General features: G+C 38.7%; 1 protein-coding gene across 1 annotated transcript in view; it reads right to left on the bottom strand.

The window, feature by feature from the left end:
- Positions 1-549: 549 nt before the first annotated feature.
- Positions 550-18,860, bottom strand: part of samd4a (sterile alpha motif domain containing 4A) — a 36,412-nt gene continuing 18,101 nt past the window's right edge. Inside the window, 3 exon segments of the mRNA XM_014031205.1 lie at positions 550-6,450; positions 9,096-9,179; positions 13,475-13,601. Of these exon segments, the coding sequence (XP_013886659.1) occupies positions 6,422-6,450; positions 9,096-9,179; positions 13,475-13,601 (240 nt within the window). The 3' untranslated portion in view covers positions 550-6,421.

Here is an 18,860-nt window from a genome sequence, read left to right as displayed (position 1 = left end):
GGTTTAGATCATTGCTTATAAATTATATATTTTTCTGGTATATACCTGCTGTTTTACATGATTGTTGAATTAAATTAACAGTTATTTATTTATTGTAAAAACATGACAGATAATCTGTGAAACAGATCTGGTTAAGCTTGCTGTTTGTTAGTTTCTATGGAGGCTGTGAGCTGTTGCCCTGTTTGGTCTCTGTTTCTGCTCCTCCATGCTGTCACAGATCCTAACAGTGGATGGGTGGGCGGAGCTCAGTCTAGTGTTCTTATTTAAGTTTATGCAGCTTCACTGAAGTGTCCAGCYTGCTCCAGGAGCCAAGGCTCCACCACCAGGCGCTCACTGGCAGGAGTCGTCTGAGATGTTGGACCTCCTCTGTTCTTTTCAGTTTCTGCCAGAATGGATCGGAGCTGCTGCTTTGCCAGATGTTTCCAGCTCACCACCCAAATTCTACAACCTCGGCTGAGGTATTAATACATTTTTTTTTCTATTCAGAGACTATTTGATTGTTTGTTTTGATGACTGAATCACACAAAATGACAAACGCAACAGCAACTTGTTTTTGTTGGTTTGTTTTTATGGGGGCATGCCAAAATCACATCAGTCTGGTACATGGCAACGAAAGCACAAAACATTAAATCTTTACATGTTTTTCACTGTCAAACTTCCATCCTCACATTTCCTCTGGTTGTGCAGAGACCAGAATAAATCTGAAATTTCTAATCACCCCCCGGTAGGAGCTGTGTGATGTGCAGGAAGCTCAGGCAGCTGAGGTCACGTTCAGGRTGCACGCCTCGCTCTTTAACTCAGGGATCAAAAAGGATCAAAAGTTTGTTCAGCGAAGCAAAAATCTAAAACTTGACCAAGATTATTTTAATGTGGGCTGAGAAGATAATGCAATGATTTGAGTAAAGCTTGTGTTTACGCCCTCACTGTATTAAAACACAGCTGAGACCATTTACTAAAAACTCTTCCCTGTAGAAAATATTAGAGATGCTTGCAAATAGTGTAGAGATGATTAATAAAAAAAAGGGGAGTTCAACAAAAATATAAAATCAAAAGTAGATTCATTCTGTTCATTATTTAGTTGTGAAAACTCAGATAATGAAAAAAGGGAATAGTTTCAAGTCCCAGCCTCGTGTTGAACAATTAAATAATCTGTGAAAATGTGAAGATTAGTCATTTTACCAAATGCAAGAAAGAATGAATGAGCCTTTATTGARGTAAATATTCTGTACAAAGTCAAGTCCACATTTCTCGGACTAAACAATCTGCTGCCTAGATATTGATACAAATCCAGCAGGAATATAATTTCAGGATAAAAGAAACCCACGGATCACGTGAGGTGTTTGGGTCTGCAGCGTGAACGTGACCCAACACGGCTGTCCATAAAAAACTAGGTTTACATTTGGGCTCAAGTATAAAAAGAGAAAGGCACTGCCATTTGTTATTCTAAATATGACTCCCACTTGTGTGCATGCAACTTTAAAATATAAATTACACTTCTTTTTTTTAACTAGTCTTTTTTTTTCTTTTTGTATATTTTCTTTTTTTTAATTAAACATACCATAATCTTTTTTTGTTTGTTTGTTTTTCATATATAAGTAAGCCTGCAGTCAATACAGGACATCGGCTCTGATAAAATAAATCTAAARGAAGTAAAAGCAGCCCAGTCAGGCCCTAACACAAACAAAACAAAAAAAAAAAAACCAGTCTCGGCATCCCATATTGATGAAAACTGATTAAAAACGCACAATTTATGAAACAACTAAACAACAACAAAAATCAGCATACATGTCTTAAAGTACAATAAATGCTTTTGGAATATTAAGGCATTATCTACACGTTATTACAGCCGCGTGCACAGCCATTTGGTTTGAAGAGACGTGCAACAGTTTTCACACAGAAGTGTTGCAAAGAAAAAACAAAAACAGCGGAGCTCAAACTGAAGGCCTAAAATACAAATCTTTTAACTTTACAGTTACAAACACATCCCATAAACAAATGAAACTCCAGTCAGTGTATAATCCAAACCTGTTTCAAAGGTTGTTTTAGGTTTGTTGTTTTTCTTTTGTCAGCTCTGTTAGTGATGCACCAATACCAGAATCAGGCATACATGTCTGATAAAGTGTGTGTACACAGACTTTGATGGGTAAAAGTGTTGAAASATCACTTTAAATCAGAGGGACGGGCACGTCTCAGTGGAGCGCTCAGGTGTTTGGGGGATTATTTCACAGTGAATGATGGCGACAAAACAAAAGCTCAGCAAAGTTGAAAAATTGTAATAGAAAAAAAAGAGGCAGAGTTTTAAGAGTTTGCCATTGTTGTGAGGTCCGGTGATGAGCTGAACGGTTTTTCATCACTTTAGATGCATGTTTGACCCAAACTAAGACACTAACACACACTCTCGTGAGCTGACCTATCACAGTGTGTTGCTAGTTTTAGGGCGTGRCCCTCGATGATTGACTGACAGCTGTCAGAGTCACTGAAGCGGGCAGGACTGTTTGGAGCAGCTCAGAGAAGACGAGCTCAGAGAGGATGCTCACCGACTCCAGCTCCTGAGGGAAGGAGGACCAGGTGCAGCCTCACCAGCAGCTTAAAGTGGGCCTGCAGTAACAGGATCATCTTAGGACCAGAAATCACAAGTTTGATCCTCCGCCAAGTCCACATGTCGTGGTGTCCTCGAGCACCTAGACCCTAAGGTCCACAGGTGCTTACACTTGCTCCACACATACACGAGATGGGTCAAATGCAGAGCACAGATCTCATCACTGCATGGGGACATGCTTTGATGATACATGGCACATTATCACATTATTATTATCAGAAAAGAATGCAGATCTGAGCAGCAGCTCTCTAAAAACCTCTCCACTCATCAGTGGGATGTTTTACACAAGACGACTATCCTCGCTCTGTTAGAGGCGTGAAGATGCAGAGTATGATTTTCTGATTTTAACAGTAATTGTTAGAAGTAGAATGACATTTTTTAGTGTTTATATATCAGTACTAGCAAATTTAAACACTTGTATACGGTTTGAACAGAAGTGGTACTGGTGCATCCCTACACACAATGCTGAGTGTAACACAATTTAGCCACTACTTAAAATGAAATAGTAACCAGCACCTGAAAATGGCTCTATTAGTTTAAACTGTTCAGATACAACTCTGACCTGTTGAGCCCGATGCCTGATGATAATWTTTGATATGTTCTGATGCTCCTGATTCAATCCATCTTAAAATGGARCGGTCCTCTGACAGAATGCAGCCGGCTCGGCTCGCAGCGCCACTCAAACAGCTGCAGAACGGACGTCTCAACATGACGCTGAAAGATGCAAATTATAGCTCAACAACAAGTAAAAACACTCCGACAACACTCACTAGGTTAATTTTTGAGATGTATGTATGGTCACCAGCCACAACATGTTAATACATACGGTACATTAAATAATGAAACACCTAGAAGGATCAGTATCAGCTCTGAAATTAAAAAAAGAAAGAATAAATAAATGTTTAAGTACTGATTCATACGGCAGTGATGCTGAAAAACTGAGAATCAGCCTCTGCTTTAGGATTACAACGAAGTCAGGCGCTCAGGTGATGGATGGGCTTTTACAAACTCAACAAAACACACAGCTACTAAGTGTCTGTACAGTTTACTGTAGTGTGTGTGTGTGTGTGTGTGTGTGTGTGTGTGTGTGTGTGTGNGTGTGTGTGTGTGTGTGTGTGTGTGTGTGTGTGTGTGTGTGTGTGTGTGTGTCCAGACTGGAGGTTCAAATCCCTGTCAACACGTCTGAACATTTAACCAGTGAGGAAAGCAGCTCCACAGCAGAGTTTATGCACGTTTTAGCTCCCACACCGAGCTGTGTCACTGCAGAGTTTACAGAATGCTGCAGCTGCTCTTTGTGACCAGTAACGACCAGAAAAATCAAACTCAAAACAAACAAACAAAAAAAAAAACACCTGGATTTATTTTTCAAATAAATCCACAAAATAACGGATAATAATGCAGCTGGGGTTCAAATCAAGCCGTTGTCCCTGCTGCAGCTCTACAGCTGCAATTAAAAGTGCTGTAAAAACAAGAAAATAACCATTTGTCTGGACATCAGAACTGTCACATTAATGATTTATAGTAATGTTTTAGTAGTTTTATATACGTTAGCTGCTTTTGCTGAGGGGTTCATTAAAGGGCTAATATTAGTCTATATACGAATATTTCACAAAAAAAGATTTGGTCAGTAAAGTGATTTCTACATTGTAGAACAATGTCTTGCTTATTTTATTTTTTAGAAAATGCAACAAATGAGTTCCAGTTAAAGATTTAAGCTGCTGTCCTTCATTAATAAAGCCTCAGGGACAGGAAAGTTTTATATTTTTTCTTTAAATTTTATTTGTTGGATGGATGTATTTTGAGTAGAAAGTTTTAAATGAGTTCCTGTTAGCTCTTAGTTGGGCTTTAGGCTTTGTCAAGCCAGGCTTTAAACCTTTTGTTTCCCATTTATTTAATAATGGATGCACTTTTTGATGTTATTCAAATGACTCTCATATAAAAAAACATAAATGCTTTAAATTAAAATCTACTAAAGTCAAATCAGAGGAAGAAAACTAAGACGTGCATAAACTCTGGTCTGATCCTTCAGCTCTGTCAGGATTCAGCTTTGGCTAAAATGATAAAACGAAGGGAGTATTTTCTGCTCAGAACACCTTCAAAGAGAAATCAGTTCTGCAATGCAAGAGGTGTGGTTCAGTTCACCTCTGTGGTTTCACCACTAAGTTTTTATCCATCACAGGACTCCCGCACTTCCCTCCTTCCAAAGAGCAGCTGTGCTGGGCTGAAGCTGATGGATTAATGTATCACATTCTCAAGTGCAGAACACAAAGAAAACACTATAAAATTACAAAAAAAGGTCAGAAAGACACTAAACAATAAAAACACCCAAAAAGAACAATTGGAGGTCAGGACTCAGGTGCGTGATGAAAGCAGCACAGAGGTGCCTGACCATCTCCTTTCAAAATAAAACTAATTCTTAACACGTCTTTATTCCAGACAAGCAACAAGGGATAAATATTAAGACACAAAATAACCATACGATTCACAATTTAAAAAAACAACTATAGTCTAACAAAACTGAGTTCACCAGCAGTATCTCTGAAAATGCTGGTTGCCTTATTTCTCCTGCTGTCCTCAATGATCTGCCTTAAATCTGCCTGCAACGACTGCACGTGTCCAGCAGGTGGAGGTAAGCACTAAGACAAACTGTCCATGAACTGAGACTAGTCTGCCTTCACAGCGACACCGAGTGGAAATTAAATCCACATCCCGCTTCGTCCGACTCAACTCTCCAAGTTTCAGGCTGCTCCTGCTTCCTGACAGATTTATTGTGTCTGGACACGCAGACAGATCCCACCGTGTCATATAAACACACATTAAAAAAATAATAATAATAAAGTATTTGCCTGCAAAGACTCTGATTCCAAGAGTTCATACAGTACGAGTCGTAGATGAACGTAACCAATTCAGTTTCCACCTGAAGTCACTCACATGATCAGACATGACATCATCTTCAGAGGGCCTGCCTCTGATGTCTCTCTTTAAAACATCCGCTTCCCCTCTCAGCATCACTTCAGCTTCCTCTGCTACATTCTGTGTCCTTCTCTGTATCACCTTCCTCCTGTTGTTCCCCTCCACACATCTGTTCTACTTCCTCCTGCTGCTCTCAGTCAAACTACTCGTCTCCTGCTAGGATAAAGGATAAGCACGTCAGCTGTAAACTAGTGTGATGGCTACTGGTGGGATAGAAAGCTAAGGCTTTACGGAACAGAACACTACCTGACATGAACACATTTCTGTACCCTCTGAAAGTAGCATCTTTATGTAAACAATACATGAAATGTAAATACTTTTGTTTTTAAATCACCCAATACTGAACGAGAGGCTGAAGTGACCTCTACACACATCTGTGCTGGTGGTTCAGTCAGTCAGGAAGTCTTTGCAGCTCTGCTGGTCTCGTGGTCTGAGGTAACGTTATGAATAAGAACGACTCCACGATGATTCTGTCAGTGAATGGGGGGCAGCTGGTGTCGGGGTGAGGGCTGGGGGCTTTGAGACCTGATCCACAGGCAGCACCGACTCCTCTCCCAGGAGCCGTTCGCTCTGTCCAACAACGTTTTCAGGCTTTTCATCCTCAGATGCAGACATGATCGTGCCGGCGGAGCAGGAAGTGCGTTTGTTTCCCGACGTGATGGCTTGTTTGTGAGCCGTTTGACGACCGACCTGCTTGTGTTTCTTGGATCCCGCCTGGTCCTTTGGTTGAGCTCTACAGGGAGGTGGAGAGTGTGGGGGTGCGGGAGGACTGGTGACCCTCAGGTGGCCAAATGAGAGAGCGCCCCGTGAAACCTGCAGTGTCCCGCTGCTCCCACCCAGGTTCCAGGTTCATATAGTGGATGTGCGGTCAGCACCGTCTGAGGAGAGAAAACACACACACGGTTTTATGTGGACCCACACACAGTCAGTAGTCGTGTTTCCATCAACGCTTCTTAAAGCACATTTTGAAGTATTGCATCAGAAAAGGTGAATGGAAACAGTACGGTTCAAAAAAACTTCCTCTAATACGCAAAGAAGTTGATACGCTCGCTTGAGGTGGTTTTTCAGTTTTTAGAAAGAGTTAATGCGCAAAAGGAGAGATGGAAACACATTAGCCGAATAAGTTCTGCGTTCCTGATAACTTCTCTCCATTGTCCAGAGATGTGTGGACACAGAGTTTGTGACTTTTACTTCCTGTTTACTACACGTGTCTGACGTAACTGACTCACTTCAAGCCAGTTGATGGAAACACGTCTGATTCGCATTTATTTGCTTTTTCCTTTTTGCGAACTTTTTAAAATTCACTCAAAATTTGAATTAAAATTGGACAGAAACACGGCTAGTGTGTGGAGTCAAGAGGAAAAACCAACCTTTCCTGTTTCCCTGTCTACAGCACTCAGTGCATGCTGGGACAGGCTCCAGCTGTGTTGCCACATTGAACACACGTACAGAAAAGGCTGGACCACACCGAGCGCTCTGGTCTTTTTATCTCATTACAACCCTGTTTTATTCTGTTCAGATGGTGCAAGTTCCACTTTTCTGGTTAATTTCTGTACCCAACTTCTTCCACTGTTCTCCACAAACTCTTTTAGTCTATTTAGCTTTGCTTTATTTTGTTGTGCCGCTTTTATTTTGAAGTCCTTCTGTCCAGACACGCCGTAGGTCCGCTGGTGTGTTTCCTTCACCAGCTCTTCCTATTTGGTCAGTATGAGCTTCAGTTTACTGATGTGGTGATCAGTGAGGGGCCGGGCCGGGCCGGGCCGGGGCCCACACTCATGGTGAGAACAGCACATCTGTGAAAATACTGATAGAGCCTTTCAGAGGAAAACAGTCTGGCAGCTGTAATCTCTGCTGTGGCTGAAGCTGTTATTAAGTTATGCACTGGTGGACAGGTTTATTATGAAAAAGTAAAGTTTCCTCTACAATATTACCAGAACTATTTCACATTGTTGAAACAAAAAAACAGCTAGGCTTCACCTGTTCTATTTTTTGAAATGTTCATCAATAAATTTTAAGGCTTTAACTCAAGTGTCAAAGTGCAGAGTTGTAAAGTAACTAAGTACAAATACTTTGTTACTGTACTTAAGTAAAGTACTGTACTTTACTTTACTTGAGTAATTATTTTTCAGCCTACTTTCTACTTTTACTCCTTACATTTTTACACAATTATCTGTACTTTCTACTCCTTACATCTTTAAAAAAAGGTATGAAGTATAAAGTCGTTGCTGCTATTTCATTCCAGGTTGTTATTATTTTAAAAATACTATTCTGATAAATTGTGTCTCCTGAAAAGAGTGAAATTAATTGTGGTTGGATGAGGAGTATAAATACCATTCTGACACTGTATTAGTTTGTACACAACCCATCGCAGCTGCACACCTTTAGAAAAAATGATTTTTGGAGAAGTCACCTCCTAATAAATGTGATTTTGGACAATCTAACTGCTCATTTTTACTCAATACTTTTAATACTTAAGTAGATTTTGTGTCAGAAATTTACTTTTGATAATTAAATACAAAAAATATCAGATACTTTAAGACTTTTACTCAAGTAATATACTTAGAAGATTTTCACTTTTACCAAAGTATTTTTATGATAAGACACTTGTATTTTTACTCAAGTATCACTTTGAGGTACTTTTTACAGCACTGTCAAAGTGTTGCTTTTCCATCAATGAACATTCTCATAAATGTTTTTAACAGAATGTGTATACAGTGTACTGTCAAGTATATTATCCCTGTCTTCAGTCTGTAATTCACACTTGAAAAGAAAAGTTGTTACAGACTGAAAGTTACATTAACTTCTTGTTTTTACATCCAGTTGTTAATAAATGAAACTAGTTTACATTGATTATGATTCATGGCTGGACTCTTAGTTTCCAGTTTACCAGAGTTTAAAGTTAAGATCCTTGTATCAAACCAGCCACTTGCTCCATCAGACAACAAGAAGGAAGTGATTGSTGCTTCAGTAAAGCTGAATTGAATTTACACACTTCTTTCTTCAAAAATATTTTTCTCAGTGTGGATAGAAATAGTTAGAACCTTATAGGAGCTGAGGGTTGTCTCTACTGTTGCAAAATACACTTTTCCCATTCACAAATGAATGGGAAAATGAAATATCTGAACACCCCTTCAAGTAATGGGTGAGGGAGACCCCATTTCTTTCAGGGTATGTCCGGAACATGGCTGCCACCTTGAAAGCTGCCATATTGGATCACAAGCAAGTTTTTTCCAATGGGAAGGTGGTTACATATTTGAAGTAACAGGCGGACCATCAAACACGCTTCATGCAAAGCAAGAAATAGTAAATTTGCATTAAAACAGCAGCAAAATAACCTGTCATCAGCTCAAGGGTTTGTACAGATGCACTAAAAACTGAACTAAAAAAAACTCTTATGAGACAGGTCAAAGAATCAGGCAGAAAAATGGGATGTGAATATTTCCAACACTGTTTAATTAAAACAGTGTAATCAGAGGCATGAAGCAGAGCAACAAGTCAGAGATGGGACAAGTGAAAAACGTACCTCCTAAGGCGTGCTCAGTCATACTCAAACACAGAGACTCAAGGCGGTTGTTTATGTCTGGCTCTGTCGCTGGTAACTGGTGATCTGAGGTGGAGAGAAAAATGTCAAATAATTATTATTAATTCAAATTATTTTAAGAACATTACTTAGAAAAAAGAAAAACCTTTTTTTTTTTCAAAAAATATTTCCATGGGCAGACTGACAGCTAAATATGGGCCATGGTCAGAAGTTTATAGTAACTTAGTACATTTACTTTGTTACAGTACTTAAGTAGTTTTTTTGAGGATTTGTAATCTTACCAAGTAGTTTTTTTTAATTGTGACTTTTACTTCTACTTAGTTACATTTAAAACCTAAAAATTATACTTTTACTTCACTTTAACACCTAGTTACTTGTTGCAAATTAAATCTGTCTGAACTCATGAAAGGAGATGTTTATGTGCTCTAAAAATTAAGTGTTGAATTTACTCAACTAAATCATATCAACTATTTCACTAAACCTAGTAGAGAAAATTTGAGGCGATAGACATATTTTATTTTAAAGAAATTGACCAATTTAATCAACTTGGTTTTGTGGAGCCAGTTTGGTTCAGTAAATTTCACAGTATTTGTTAGAGAGCGTGGAAAAGTACTTTTACTTTCCCAATTTTGTGAACAGTTTTATGACTTATTTAGTATTGTTTTGTAAATTATGTTTGCTTTGAATATATTCTGGGGATAAAAGGGGCAGACATATAAGATTTATTCTTCTTCTGCTACCTTTCATTTTATTTGTGTATTTGTTTGAGAGAGAGAGAGAGAGACAGAGAGACAGAGAGAGAGAGACAGAGAGACAGAGAGATAGAGACAGAGAGACAGAGACAGAGACAGAGACCGAGACCTTGTTTTTGCGGTGGGGACGATTTTTCGGGAAAATGTAGCCTTGTGGGGACCAAAGTCCGGTCCCCACAACTTCGGAGGCTGATTTTGGGTGGGGGTTTGGGTTTAGGACCAAGGTGCGAAACGAGTTTAGGTTAGTTTTAGGGTCAGGTAGGTACCTGTGAGGTTAGCCTTAGGGTTTGTGGTCAGGGTTAGGATGTACAATTACCAAAAAATGAATGGAAGTCAATGGAAAGACCCCACAAGGATAGAGACACATAGTAGGTGTGTGTGTGTGTGTGTGTGTCGAGGGGTGAAAGTAGTGTGTGTGTTTAAACCTCAGTGCAGCCTAGCAACCTTCTCTGAGCCATTTGGTCCCTAGCTGAGCTTACGACACAGTCAGTGCAGTAAAAACTGCAGTTAGACCTACTGGTCCACACGGGGCTATTTATAGGCTCCAAACCAACCGACACCCTTTTGCCAACACACACAAACACACACACACACTTGGGAATAACAAAACACTGAACACACAAACTCACACTTGTTCTTTTATTCTTTCATTTTCTCCACTGTGTCTGAGTTAATAAAGCTCTTTGTCCATCCAGAGTGAGAGGATGGTCACAAACACAAACACAGAGAGTGTGTGTGTGTGTGTGTGTGTGTGTGTGTGTGTGTGTGTGTGTGTGTGTGTGTGTGTGTGTGTGTGTGTGTGTGTGTGTGGGGGGGTGGCAGAGGAAACGAATGGAGGATGTCTAGTCTTTCATTGGACTCTGGCTAACACCCAGCCACAGCTAGCCTTCAGGGAGACTTATGTGTGCATGACTCTGCAGAGTTATCAAAGAAAGGGTGATGGGGGGGAAGGGATGGGGGACATGGAAAAGTGGGGGAGACATGCAAAAAGAAACTCTGAGAAAGAAAGTGAGTCAGGAAGAGCGTGAAGGGAAGGGAAGCAGAGCTGGGAGCCCCATCCTCGCTGCACAAAGGGGCTCATTGTGAGCCTCTTCACTCCTTCCTCCCTCCCTGCCTCCATCTCTTCCTCTCTCACACACACACTCCTCTACCCTCCCTCCAGCTCACTTCCCTGCTCTCGGGAGCTTTTTTTAATCTGTTGGGTCCTCCTTGTTTGAAAAGGAGGACATTTTTGGCAAAGCAGAGGAAGCCAAAGCTTGTTCTATTACTGTCCTCTGTTCCCGTGGGACAGGGCCTGGTCAGCAGAGGTTACTGTAGGTCGCCCTGCCTGGCACCGGTAAAAAGACCAGAGTAAACAAGGACTCAGAGTGGACGACACGCTGGACTGTTCTAATGACCAAACACATTCAAGTCTTTGTTTTTTCTCTAACCTCACATACTGCAAAGATTATTGTTATAAGACTTTCCTTTGACATCTATTAAATGCAGATAATTGCTTTGTTTCCACGTCACATAAACTACAGTCCATCATGATTTAATATTATATTTAATACAAAATTAAGAGTGGGAGCTCTCCCAACAGGTGGGGAACCACATGGGATGTGATGTTCAATATGTCTGCCATTATAACTGCAAACGTATACAAAACAGATCAACAGTAAAGTCAGAAGTTTATTAAGCTTATTTGAAGGAATTAAAACAGCAAATTCAACTTGTTACTGCTACTGAATATTGTTGATCAGAAGTCACAGCTGTGTTGAGAATGAAACCAGAAAAAAACAAACTTGTAGATCTATCCACACGCTTTTAAATCTATAAGAAAGTGCCTTTTCAGACTGCATCTGAATTCCTTCTCCCTGTTTTTAACATGTGAATTTTTCAATAAACTCAGCTTCAAATTAATTTTAAATCGAACAGTCTTGTTTTCATTAACATGCCCGATCATGATAGTTTCACACAAACACGTGGTGTCTAACAAAGACCCGGACGTCCGATTCTATATTTCTCCCTGAATCTGAGATCATACTGAGATACGAGACTTAATTCAGAGCGACGGGTCACGGAATCCAACCAGGATGAACTGTGAGGACAGTGAGGTGTTTTCTGAATTGTGCTGAGTGTATCTCAGTTTGTCAATCAACATTAATCAAATTAATGTTGTAAAAAAGTCTGTGTTGTAAGAGAGTATGGAGGACCAAAACTGACATAATTAAATAAAAGCAGCAATATATAAATGGACCAATAAATAAATAAATACACTTAAAATTAATAAATTTATTTTAAAAAGGAGAACTTTAATGTTATCATTGAACTGACCTTCATATTTATTATTCCAGCTTAGTTCTAACAAATTAAATATTTTAGCACATAATTTAAATGTTACCGTTTTTTTAAATATTGTTTTCTGTTTTTCCTTTTACTTGTAGATACATTTGTGTCTCCAAGTTTTTATGATTTTTTTTAGTCTTTATTTCCACGTGTTGTCTCACCTTATGCATTTCTGCCTCATTATGCAAATAAGAAAAAATATTTTAAAATGCATAAAAGCATGTCAGTGAAGATGATGAACCAGAATCCTTAAAGTAAAAGTCATCACAAAAACTAATTTTGGATTTGGACTCCACACTTTGCATTTTGCCAGTCTCTTGTCAAGGCATTGAATAAAGTCTCTGTAAGCAAAGCTTATAATGAATGGCAGCAGAGCTGCTTGCTGCAACACACCTGCCATGCTGAAGCTCTGTTTGTCACGTTGGGTACGCATCATTAACATTGGACGGTGCTGGCCCCTCCCATTCTCAGGTGAGGGGGAGCGGAGTGTATGGAAGAATTATTCTGACTTTAATCAAGAGTGTATATTTTCAATTTGAGAGCAGGAGTAAATGCCTTTGCTTTTAAAACTTTATGTATTTGTTCTCAAAGGAACGGAGCATGGATGTGTACTGAGGGAGTGAGAATCGTGAGCCAGGCAGTGAAAAGACTTGCATTTTTCGCGAGTCTCAAAACACAAGTCCAAGTCAAGWCTCAAGTCTTTAGAGTCCAAGTCAAGTCTAAGTCTCTAATAGTAGGGACTTAAGTGCGACTCAAATCCGAGTCACGAGTCCCCATCTCTGGCCTTTGTTTTACATTAAACTTAAAAATTCAAGCTCAACTGAGGCAGTAAAACAGTAAAATTTAATTATGTGCTAAAATATATCAAGTGTTGGAACTAAGCTGGAAAAATAAATATGATGGTCATTCAAATCATTACACAAGAGGTAAAAAAAATCTCCTTTTTAAAATACCTGTGATATCAAATTATTTACTGGGCCATGTATGTATAGTATTTCTGCATTTATATTTATTTATGTCAGTTTCGGTCCTCCATATGAGTACTAAAGATTTTTTATGATGTATAGATTTCTGAAGGTTATCATCCAGTATACACATGTTAATTAAATGGAAAAAAAAGATATTGCATCAACTCCTAAAATGAAATATTTATCTGAAACAAGAACTTAAAATTAAAACAATCGTAAACTTTTATCTAACTGGACAGTGACAGCAAACATTCTGTGTTTGGTTATGCAATGTGAAAAAATATGTTTTTTATTATCTGCATTAGTTTCTCACCAGCTTGTTGAAACGTAACCATGGTTTGAGGCGTGGTGTGGACGGGCAGGGAGCGGGTCCTCTGTACGGAGCTGTGGGTCCGGCTGGGCATGCTGTTGCTTCCTCCAGGGTTGGCAAACCATGGGCCCTGAGGAGCAGTTTGATTCATGTTAAAATAATGTTTACAAAAATGCATCTATGTAAAAGAATGGTATCGTCACGGTTCATGCAGGTTTCAGTAGGTTCAATTTAAGACCTTTTATGACCATTAGGAATGARATTTAAGACCAAACCGACACAAGAGAAACATTCAAATGGTTCCGGAAATTTTAACAAAGAAACCTTTTATTGCTATTAATTTAGCTATTAAAGAATATTTAATACAAGAACACTAAATTATTTTAATGAAACGGTCATATCTATGACATCTTTATATCGACTACTGTGGAATGGTTCCAACTGAGTGCAGAAATCACTGTTTTTTAAGCCAAGTCTCAAAGTCTCAGGTCAAAAACATGAAAGTAAACAGAGTCATTTTTTGCCTGCTTTTATTATTATTATTAAACCTTTATTTAACCAGATAGATCTCATTGAGATTAAAAATCTCTTTCAAGGGAGAGATGGCCAAGAATAGCAGCACTACACAGACATTACTAAATCCAAAACTACAGATATTAAATTAAAATTAAATACATCGTGATAAATAAAAGAACAAGAAAAACCCATAAAAGGTAAGATAGGACTAAATAGAATACAAAATCGGTTATAAAACATTTACAAACAACTGTTTCATGTACAAACTGTTTAAGAATGACCCTAAAAACATTAAAAGAGAACAACCCAAATTGAAGAAACTTTTACCAGAATCAGTGCAAACCTTAGGTACAGTTAAAATGAACGCATCTGAGAGCTGAAAATGACTTCCTGAGGTGTTTTTTAAGGATATAGGAAAAGAGGTAAAGGGGAAGCAAACCCAAATATTGTGATGTAAACTAGATTATGCCAATGAACAAATCTGCAGGTGGATAATGCAGTCCATCCAGCACTGCTATAAAGCCAACAGTGGTATAAAGGCTCTAAGACCAGAGATAAAACAAGGCTCCATGATGTACAGTCCAACAAAGGCAGTGAATTTAAACTAACAGCTGGCCTTTCATCATGATTTGAAGCAAATTAAGGTTTTCCTGAAGCATTAGGTCACAGTAAAATATCAAATGAATTGGCCAAATTGGCTCTGGTTGGGTCGGCTGTGGCTGAGTGGTTAGGGCAGTCGTTTATCACAGCATCAGTGTATGAATGTGATTTAAGCACTGATTTATCAATCATTTATCTAGATTAGCTTTGTAAAGAGACCTAGTGGAGTGTTGAGAATGAGTTAATGAGGACACAGATTGTGTTGTAAAGCACTTTGGTTGGATAGAAAGGTGCTTTACATGTACAGATTATTTACCATTTAGCATGTTTTCATATTTGAAATTGAATTACTTGTATTAATTTTCCACAGAGATAAAAAAAAAGTTGGACTTTTTTTGTTCCAACCTGCAAAAATACTAATAAATATAAACAGTTCATTAGAGATCTTAAACTTCATAATGTCAAAACATTTTTTGTTTTGTTTTGTTTGTATAGAACCCCTAAAGTGTTTTTATTTCAAGCTTCAAGTAGAAAGCTTTTTGTGGTTCTTGGTAAATTTTATTTAGTGGTGAAAAACAGCAACAATGGCTCTTTTGATTGAAAGGCTGCAGACTCCTGGACAAACTAAAACACTGGGCAGTCCAAGTTTCAGTCTGATTTTAAACCAAAACCTGAGTTCTTGTAGCTTCAGAAAACAGAACCATGCTGTCAGATGGAACCAGGTCTAACTTTTAAAACAATGCATTTAGCTGTTAAATAAATATGATCATGTGTGGACTAGGTCCAAACTGTGCTCAGTTGATAATTTTATAAAACTGTGTTGCTTAAAATGTTTTAACATCATCAGTTTTAGAAATTTACATCATACAATGGCATTCTAAAAGATAGAAATCAGAAATGGTTGTTGGTTTCAAGAATAACTTTGCCTACTTGGAGTTTAATTTAATTTTACTTTATTTATTTATTTATTTATTTATTTATTTATTTATTTATTAAATTAAGGTCTAATATACAATAACAGTATATTCAAATGAAAAAAAAGTTTTTCACACAGCTCATGTGCTGGAAAAAGAAAATGATACCACATTAGATTATATTAATGTTTTGTTTGTTTGTTTGTTTTTTGGGGGGGAGTGGTCAAAATGAGTCAAAAATGGCCATATGGAACTCTGAGGGTCAATACCTGCGAGCTAACTGCTGCTCTGCTATCTTAAAAACTTTACTAATCCTTCAACATTACATCTTTAGATTTTGTAGAGTGCCCTGAGATGACGTTTGTTATTTCCGCCCCCATCATCTGCCTCCAGCATTTGCAGACATCATCTGCCAGCCTGGACCCTGAATGGGCCAGTCAGGTACTAAATTCCCGGGCCACTTTTTTGCCCCAGTCCGCCCCTGCACAGGGGTGTCTGATCCTGGTTTTGGAGAGCTACTATCCTGTGTGTTTTACTTTTTTCCCTGCTCCAACACTTGATTCAGTGACTGAACTAATTCTTCAAGTTCTGCAAAAGCCTGTTAATCAACCGTTCCTTCAAATCAGGTGTGTTGGAGCAGAGAAACCTCTAAAACATGCAGGATGGTGGCCCCCCTGAGGATTGTCTTGGACACCCCTGGTTCTAAGTCTGGCCCACACCTAATGACCGCCTCAGACGCTCACCAGATGAATTCTTCTCTGTAACCTGCCCATTATACCCCCGACAACACCCCCCCCCGGCCCTGCAACTCTGCAGGGCAGGGGGAAAGAGGGAAAAACAGGAAATGCCTGTGAACTGTTCTCACTGTATGTGACTGGGTCTCTCCCTTTCCCTGGTTTATATATACTGTACCTCCCTCTCTCGTTGCCCCGCCTCCTCCAACACCACCACAGCTACATCTCCCAAACTGTGACTCACATATTTCCCCTCCCAGAAAATCCACTAAAGATCCACACGAGAAGCTCCAGAGTGATGAGGAGGAACTGAGGTATTTCCTGCCATTGTAGGGGGGAGGAGAAGAGGGAGGAGGGGGAAAAAAAGGTTTTCCACTGAACTGGGTCAGACCAGACCAAAGTGTGGCAGGACGGGCCTGTAACAGCTCTACAGCTTCTCCTGTTTCAGCACTCAGCACTGACGCAGAGTCTCTGGTATGTGGAGTGACCTGCCTATGAGTTCCATTCACCTCACTTCATTCGCCACACACACACACACACAAACCCCACTCGTCCTCCTCAGCCTGCATTTTTCTGTCATGGAATCTTCTTTTTTTAATAAGCAGCTATTTTAGGTTGAAGACGTGCTGAAAAAGGGAAACTGCTGCCCAGGTTATTGTAACCATCCTGGAATGTACCACTACACATTTCACAAATATTCCTGCGAAAAGTCACTAACGGCACTGGAACAGATGAAGCATTAATCTAATAAACTTAATGACAAGTGGTGAAATAAACAATGGGGCTTTCAAACACTGTGACTGAAACAAATACATTGCTGAACTGTTTAAAGACACACACCCAAATGCCAAATATGGTTTATTGTTTCCCGAATGGAAAACATTAAAGTTTTGAGCATTTAAAAATGTCACGATCTTTTTAACAAGAAACAACCTCAAAACCTAAGCTCTTCAGGTACCACTATTATGCTTGACATTAAGACAAACAGTAGCAGAAAAAAAACAACAACAATCAAACTGGACAAACCCCAACCCACTCTGATTAAAGAGGCTGAGCTCTTTAATATACCTTTGTTAAAACAGACACCACATACAGAGGTCTTCACCCCACAACAACTGATACTGTGAGTTTGAGATTATCTAAAATACACTTTTCTAATAGTTTTGCATGTTGTTGCTGGCAGGTACTGTAGAAACTTTACAGGTGCTGCGTCAGTAGCCACCAACACATTGGTTTTCTATTGTTTACCACCGTTTCCACAGAGATTCTTGAAATATACTCCCCTGCATTTCTGTTTAGTCTATATTTGAAGCAGAGAATAAAACTCACTTGAACCACATATTCCTTTGTCTCCCTGCTGTTTATCTTTACATCACAGCATGTCCTTTATGATCATTAGCTTGTTATTGAACTCGTAAATAGTTGACACCAAATTTTCCTTTGAGTTTGACTGTGGAGATCCTGAGTACAACCAGTAGTACTTGTATTACAATTTGAGAACCATGAGATTAGACCAGAGGTTCTCTAACTGGGGTCCCAGGACCCTCAGGGATCCGCGAGTCCTATCTTGGGGGTCCTCAAAAATCTTCAATAAACTGTTTGATTCTTGATTTTAAAAAATACATATGGAGATGAATACACTAGTAAAACAAACATACTAAACCAAAAAAACATGATATTCTCATGGCATTTAGGAGGTAAAATGACAGCAAACTATTTTTAAAACAGCATGGGCTTTATAAGGGGGTCCCCAAATTTTTTTTACCCTTGTAAGGGGTCCCCAGACCCAAAACGTTTGAGAACCCCTGGATTAGACCATATCAACCAAATGAAAAGCTGATCTCATCCAAAAAAACATGTCACGTTGTTAGCAGGTTTGAAACAATTCAGTTACCTCAGTTAACATGATAACAAATTATATTTCATTTAACCCACAGAAGTAAATAATGCTCAGAAGCAAGTTTGATCTGATGTCACAAAGCAAGAAGAACCAAAAAAGCATTAACGAGAAAAATAAGGGGAAAAAAAGGTTAATTTATTGATTGAGACAAACATGTATCGCATCTCAAAACATAAATACAGCTTGTAGGAGCATCCAATTCTGTAACTAAGGCCTTAAAACAGCACTGATCTGCTGTGGTAATGATAGATCCAATCAAATTCTTTAAAATTGTGTAGCACACGTAAAAAACAACACAAAAAACAGATGGACAAGTCTCTTACAGGTAATAAAACCGTGCTGTTTGGTCATGAAAAACTACCAGTGGAAAGATTACTTAAAGGGGCAATATTATGTGTTCTCAGGTATACAGTATATTTAAGTTCTATACCATAATAAAGTAACTGTGTCACCTTCAGTTGTTATTAAAATGCTGTTTATATGTTTAAAGACATCCATGATTAGTTATAACATTAGACTTTATTTGATAAACATACATCTTAACTGTAAAATAAAGACTGTAAAAACACTGTAGGCTGTTCAGTTATCATTTTTAAACTAAATGCTTAAAAATAAATTACACGGACGGGGCCATTTTATTTACACACAAAGCATTCTGGGTAAATGATGACGTGGATAGATCCTTGGTGTGAGCAAGCTACAGGTGCTGGTCATAAAATTAGAAT

Source organism: Austrofundulus limnaeus, unplaced genomic scaffold, assembly GCF_001266775.1.
Source record: "Austrofundulus limnaeus strain Quisiro unplaced genomic scaffold, Austrofundulus_limnaeus-1.0 Scaffold1200, whole genome shotgun sequence".
NCBI lineage: Eukaryota > Metazoa > Chordata > Actinopteri > Cyprinodontiformes > Rivulidae > Austrofundulus > Austrofundulus limnaeus.
This window is presented reverse-complemented; position numbering and strand designations above follow the sequence as displayed.